Consider the following 6,713-nt stretch of genomic DNA (forward strand, 5'->3'; position numbering starts at 1 on the left):
AAAGGGCACCATGAATCCAGAGCCAATTTAACAATTACTTCACTTACCCCAATGTGTGGGCAGATGTTGTAGTAATGACAGTAGTCCTCCAGGTAGCGCTGCACGTCCTAATGAGACAGGAAGCTGCAGGTCTAACGGAAAGTCTGGGAACATCAACATCTCTTTGTGAAGGTTGGTCCTGTGCCCCAAAGAATGAGTTTGCAGTCATAAGATCAACATTTTAATCCATGTACACAGAACAGAAAATCCAGATTTCTTCAACAAAACAGGGACATTTATTTTTTGTATTTTTTTTCTGGCAAAAACAAACAGCAGTCATTTGGCGGCAGCGTTGACGTGCTGCGGCGGCGGCTGTTGCTGTGGCGGCGGCTGCTCGGCAAGCGCCTGCTGCAGCCGCGTTCGCTTCCTGGAGTAGTGCTGCCAGTGTAGCAGCTGCTGTTCGTCGATGAACTTGGCGCACTGCGCGTTCACCAGCTCCTTGCGGAAGTGCTCGTACTGCAGCAGCTCCAGCATGTGCAGGCAGTGGGGGTACCTAAACGCACGCCGAGAAAAACCACTTGATGCATCATTAGGAGATGTCTAACTCCTCCGATTATCTCTTGTGCAGCATCAACAGATGAAAGCAGTTCAGAAATTAATAATTATCGATATGAGCAGTCATTCTTAGCACTTTGGCGGTCTTACTTGAGAAACTTGGCGTAGTCAGGCTCCTTCCAGTACAACAAATACTTGAGGTAATTGATGAAGGGTTTCTCCCTGAGGAAGCCCCTCTGAGCCAGGACTACACACACACAGAGTGTACTATTAATAACAATATGTAACAATAATAATAAGTTGTTAACAATATGAAGGCACACACTTACAGTTGAGATAGTTTGGGTTGGCCAAACACTGAATGAACTCCAACTCTGACTGGAAACGGGTCCGAGCTTGCTCCTCTGCACGTACGCGTACACACACGTTAATCTTTTGGGATGCTAGCAATTGGTGTATGACGAGATTGTGAAGAATCTATCAAAAATGACTTGTAACGACGTTCGAATCATATCGATATGATCAATAACATAACACGAAGAAAAGGAATGGGAGTATCTATTTTGTATTTGGTGTAGCTTTAGCTTGTTAGCTCGATGGAAGCTCGGTGAAACATTTAAAGCTGGTTTACCTGTTTCCATGATTGCTCTCAGTTGTAAAATGAAGAGAGAAAAGATGCTTCTTTCGTCCGCCGAGAAAAGTAAATTATAGAAAGAGAACGTGTCGAAAAGCGTCTGTTTGTTGCTTAGTGGAGTTCAGCCGAAAGAAAACACAACCATGTCAGCCATGTTTGCCGGAAATGAAGAGTTGCGTCGACACTTGACTTACAAAATAAAACTCCATTGACTTGTTTTGTTGTGAAGGCATAAATACGACATATCCGGTTGGTGATTTACCCCGCGCATAAATCACCTTCTGGCGGAAGCAAGTTTTGATCAACGATCATCCTTCTTGAATATTTGCGAAGATTGTTGTGAAAACATGAGCGTCAAACTCACGCAAGGGGCTATTGAGGTAAAGCTGATCGCGAACCGGACAAATAAGCCATTAGCCACAAAATGTTAATACTCTTATTTACGCGACGACGGCAATGAACTTCGTCATACTATACTTTTTAGTCATTTCATGTCCGGCGTGTCATTTATGTCTAAATTTGAAATGTTGTCTTTGAATGAACTAGGCGCTTCTTAATCACAAACCAATTTCCTCCATTGAAGTTTTGCTTGTGACGTCATCTTTTTATTAACATGGCACGTGAGGATAAATGTTTTCCACTATGTTTTGAAAAACCTGTGTAGTATATTTCCATAATCTTATTAACGTGGCTGGTCGAAAGCGGCACTTGGTTGTGTCACGTCTTTTTTTTTTTTTTTTTTTTTTTTTTTATCTGTGACTTCCTTTTTTGTTAGGCCCTGTTCAATGGGTCAGTGGTGCAAAGTCCAGTTCTGCAGGTTATAGTAAGTCAATACAATTAAAACTTGAATGAAAGAAGTGGATCTCAGTTTTGGTTACTTTTTCATCCCAGAACATCCGTGAGTACCCGGCAGGCAAACAAGGCCTCAACAGGTACCGCCTGAACCTGAGCGACGGCGAGCGCAGTTTGTCCTGTGAGTGTTTATCAGCACGCGTGTGGTCGTGGGACGTCCCACGTGATTTGCGTTCGTGACAAGTGTGCTTATCTGAGTAGGCTTCCTCCTGGCGACGCACTTGAACCACCTGAGGGAATCCGAGCTCCTGGAGCCAAACTGCGTGTGCGTGCTCAAGAAGACCATCTTCTCCCAATTGTCCAGCCGGTGAGTTTAAGTGTGTTGTTTGTTGTGAGTGTGTGCATTCATGCATGTGTGTTGGTTGCGTGGCAGTCGTGTCGTGGTGGTGTTGGACATGGGCGTATTGCAGACCGCCGCCGATACGGGAGGGAGGATCGGCAATCCCGCACAGTTAACCGGTGAGGTAAAAATTGAACAAAATGCATGATTTTATTTGACAAAAATCCACAGAATGGATTCAAGTGGATGGTAGAGCTTACGCAGTTGGATTGGTTTGCTCCACAGATCAAACCCCAGACCAGCAGCAGGCAGAGCCGAGCACTTCTAGGTCTGATGAAATTCCCGGACCGTCTGGATGCGGCCCCAGCGGTAAATCGTGGCTCTTTTCACATCGCCGTCCCGCACGAAATCCACCGTTGCTTCTAGATGGCGGAAAATGACGATGAGTTTGGCGGCTGTGTCAAAATCCTACAGCGCGATTATGAATGAATGAAGTACTTCCCTCCTTTACCAAGGTAGTGGAAACTATGCCATGATGACTTCCCCCATGAAGGCACCTGCCCCCTGGATGGCGTCCCCCATGCAGGCCTCACCCATGAAGGCGCCTGGGATGGCGTCCCCCATGCAGGCCTCACCCATGAAGGCGCCTGGGATTGCGTCCCCCATGCAGGCCTCCCCCATGAAGGCGCACGGGATGGCGTCCCCCAGGATGGCGTCCCCCATGAAAGCGCCTGGGATGGCGTCCCCCATGCAGGCCTCCCCCATGAAGCCGCCTGGAATGGCGTCCCCCATGCAGGCCTCCCCCATGAAGCCGCCTGGGATGGCGTCCCCCATGCAGGCCTCCCCCATGAAGGCGCACGGGATGGCATCCCCCAGGATGACCTCCCCCATGACTCCTTCGCCAATGAAGGGGTCTGGGATGGCGTCCCCCTCGTCCAGTCCCTCCAAGAGTCCAACCAAAGTGACCCCAATATACCAACTCCACCCGTACCTAAGCAAGTGAGTTGATGCTTGAAGCGAGAAATCCATTGGCTGGTTGTCCACATCATTTGTATTTATTTTTTTAACAATCGTCTTTGGCCTCCAGTTGGACCATCAGAGCCCGAGTGATCAACAAATCGGATATCCGAAACTGGAGCAACTCCAGACGGGAGGGCAAGGTCTTCAACTTCGAGGTTGTGGACGAGACTGTGAGTAAGATCAAAAAGAAGTACACTTGCCTTACAGGTTTGCATTAAAGTAGCGTGGCGTGGCCTTGGTTGTGCGCAGGAAGAAATCAAGATTACGGCCTTCAACGAAGAAGTGGACCAGTTTTTCTCGCTGGTGGAGCAAGACAAGGTCTACCTGATCTCCAAAGGCACAGTGAAGTTGGCCAACAAGAAGTTCACCTCGCTGAAGAACGACTACGAGATTACGCTGAGCGCCAGCTCGCGCATCGTGCCCTGCTACGACGACCGCGGCGTTCCCAACCTGCTCTTCCAATTCGTGCCCATCTCTCAGTTGGAGGCCAAAGATCCCGACGCCGTCGTCGGTGAAGATTGAGCTTCCCGTTGCATTTCTCTGCTCTACCGTTACAACGTTCTTCATTTGATCGTCTCGTTTGACCGGCCAGACGTGATCGGTGTGTGCGAGGAGGCCGAGGACGTCTCCCTGATCACCACCAAGGCCGGCAAGCAGCTCAGCAAGAGGGCGCTAACGTTAACCGACTCCAGCGGCAAGATGGTGACGCTCACGCTGTGGCGGGACCAGGTAAACCGGACACAAATTTCATGTCGCTAAATAAAAACGGCAGCCTGCAAGTCGTCGTGGTTACCAACACGGCGTGCCGCCGCGTCCGCAGGCTGAGAAGTTTAACGCTTCCGGTCACCCGGTGGTGGCCGTCAGAGGGGCTCGCGTGTCGACCTTCGGCGGCCGCTCGCTGATGATGTTCTTAAACTCCACGCTGATTGTCAACCCCGACATCCCCGAGGCCTTTGCCTTGAGAGCCTGGTGAGTTCCCAGTCACACAACACCTTCTCTCAAAAGTCAAAAAAACAATTTGCCGGAAAAATTGAGGGCCTGTGACGGATCCTTGAGGTTCCTCATAAGACCTATGGTAGCTCGTTCGCTTGAATAGGCAAGTGTACCACGAGAAAACATTTGTTCTGCAGGTACAACCAAGTTGGCCACGCCCTCTGCAGTCAGTCCTTGACGGAGGGGTACTCCACGAGCGGTGATTTCAGAACCAACTGGAAGACACTGAGGGACATCAAGACGGAGCAGCTGGGACACGGTGAAAAGGTCCAAGGAGGTCGTCGTGATTAGTTGTTGCTTGGTGGTTGCCAAGTTTTAATCCGATGATGTTTTTCTTCCTCTCTTCTCGCAGGCGGATTACTTCAGCTGCGTGGCGACGGTGGTGTATTGCCGCAAGGAGACCTGCCTGTACCGGGCCTGCCCGGGAAGCTCCTGCTACAAGAAAGTTCACGAGCAGGACAACGGACGCTACCACTGCGATAAATGCGGCAAGGACTACCCCAACTTCAACTACCGTTTTACGCTCTCTGTGAGTGCGAAGAAGTTTGGCTCTTCTTTTCTCTCGAATCGGATTTGCGCTCCTTTTGTGAAAACCTCGTCATCCTGTAGGTGAACCTGGCCGACTTTGGGGACAACATGTGGGCCACGTGCTTCCAGGAGACGGCCAGGACCTTGCTGGGGATCAGCGCCGAGGAATTGGGACATCTGAAGGACACGGTAACGAGTTTGGTTGTTTAGCTGTGTTAGCATTAGCCGTGTTAGCATAACACTGCAAACTCACTTGTGTTCTCTTGGGTGTCAGGATGAGAACGCCTTTGACAAAGTTTTCGAGAAAATCTACTTCAGCACGTACGTCTTCAGGAACAGAGTCAAGTTGGAGAATTTCAATGTAAGCGCACGATTGGCGTTTGGCTGATTTCCGTGAGGGTTGCCATGGCGATGCGCGTGCTTCGAAAATCACAAATCAGCAAAACTCTTAGCTTGACTTGTGCTTTTGATTCAGGACGAGTGCCGCGTGAAGGTGACGGTGATGGAGGTCCTCCCCGCCGACCAGCGGCAGCACAGCCGTAGGCTACTGAACGCCATCCGCGAGCTAGCAAGTCGCGCTCCAGCCCCGCCGATTGACGACGACGCCTAGCCGCCAGCACGGTTTTCTTTTTTTCATGATTCTTCTTTTGAAAAATGCGTCAACTTTCTTTGCTGAGCTGTCGCTGCAGACGTGAGAGAGCCGTTTCCTCGCAGACGCCTTTTTGTTAGCACCAATCCGAGAAGATGGCGGAGTCGTTAAAGGTGTTTCCTCAAAACCGCGTACGGTGGCTAGGTACCCCGGGTCCGTCTTGCTCGGCGCCGGACTCAACGCCATCCCGATCGTGCTTCTCGGGTGGTCCAATGAGCGAGGAAGTGAGACCCCAGTTTTTTCTTTGCGATGGGCAGCTCCTATCTGGAAACTTCACGACGGCCCGACTTGAACTTGCCAGCAACGCAACCAGCGGCTGAAAAAGTGCTTCGCAAACTCTTTTCTTTCAAACTTTTGCTTGCTCTACTCAGCCTTAGAAAAACATTTGCCGGCGTGTGTGTGCGCTGAGTACACACTAAAGTAGTACACAAGTAGTACTTGTAAAATCGCCAGTCCATCTGTCCCACAGACCTGGAACCGGTCTTGGGGACTTACTCTTGGCTCGTGTCTGAAGTGTTTGAAAAATGTCCGCGGACATGTCCAGATGGAAAAGCAGCAGCTAAGTTCTTCTGGCACCGCCGACTTCCCTGCACCTGGAAAAGTCATCATGGTGCCAGGATGTTTCCTGGAGTTTGGCTAAAACGTGTGCGCACACACTAAAATCATAAAAATAATCAATGCTCCATGTGTAAACTATTTTGGGTTACTGTACTTCAGCAAACTTTTCATCTCTGTGTACTTTGTCGGGAAGCTTAGCCCACAAAATAAAAGTGATGGTTGAGTTGGAGGAAAAATCTTACGCTTGGATTTTTTTATTGTGGGGGGGGGAGACACACGCCTTTCACGCCTCAGCCACAAGGGGGCAGTATAATGCAGACGTGTGAAGATGCCAGGGGAGAAAGACAGGGATTTGCGAACAAAAGCAAGACGGGTGAGCTCACATTAACTTTTTGGAACAAACAAACATGACTCATCCTTCATTTTATTAAATCCCGATCCAACCAAACATTTGCAGTGACATCATAAATTCTGCCGCCTATGCCGATTTAGCCGGCCGGCTGTCCACATCAGAGCGGCCACGAAGGACCGAGGTCTGCAATCAAAGAGCTCCGACCACTATTTCTGTGCAAGGCCGCAAAAAAAACAAAACCGTGGCGACGTGGGGTTGACGCAAGCAGCCAATCGGCTTCAAGCGTGTCCTGCTTTTTCAAATACCTGTCGGC

At 49.8% G+C, this 6,713-nt stretch overlaps 2 protein-coding genes across 3 annotated transcripts; one reads left to right on the plus strand and one right to left on the minus strand.

Annotated features, from left to right (window-relative positions):
• Positions 1-252: 252 nt before the first annotated feature.
• med31 (mediator complex subunit 31) lies at positions 253-1,349 on the minus strand. The gene is made up of 4 exons (XM_088398436.1): positions 1,166-1,349; positions 864-938; positions 685-781; positions 253-532 (listed from the first exon to the last, which is right to left on the minus strand). Exons 1-4 carry the CDS (start codon positions 1,173-1,175, stop codon positions 316-318), a joined length of 399 nt encoding a protein of 132 aa, XP_088254562.1. The 5' UTR covers positions 1,176-1,349; the 3' UTR covers positions 253-315.
• Positions 1,350-1,389: 40 nt separating this feature from the next.
• On the plus strand, positions 1,390-6,289 carry LOC148386574 (replication protein A 70 kDa DNA-binding subunit-like). 2 transcript variants are annotated; one of them, XM_088398392.1, is made up of 16 exons: positions 1,390-1,548; positions 1,944-1,991; positions 2,060-2,141; positions 2,222-2,327; positions 2,394-2,479; positions 2,586-2,669; positions 2,816-3,299; positions 3,388-3,490; positions 3,570-3,831; positions 3,913-4,049; positions 4,141-4,289; positions 4,451-4,580; positions 4,666-4,842; positions 4,923-5,030; positions 5,116-5,202; positions 5,317-6,289. In XM_088398392.1, exons 1-16 carry the CDS (start codon positions 1,516-1,518, stop codon positions 5,449-5,451), a joined length of 2,211 nt encoding a protein of 736 aa, XP_088254518.1. In that variant the 5' UTR covers positions 1,390-1,515; the 3' UTR covers positions 5,452-6,289. The 2 variants fall into 2 exon arrangements, with proteins under 2 accessions (XP_088254518.1, XP_088254519.1); XM_088398393.1 differs by lacking the exon at positions 1,944-1,991 and having other exon boundaries at positions 1,415-1,548.
• Positions 6,290-6,713: the final 424 nt, after the last annotated feature.

Source organism: Syngnathus floridae, chromosome 15 (genome assembly GCF_059516105.1).
Source record: "Syngnathus floridae isolate MCC-2025c chromosome 15, RoL_Sflo_1.0, whole genome shotgun sequence".
NCBI lineage: Eukaryota > Metazoa > Chordata > Actinopteri > Syngnathiformes > Syngnathidae > Syngnathus > Syngnathus floridae.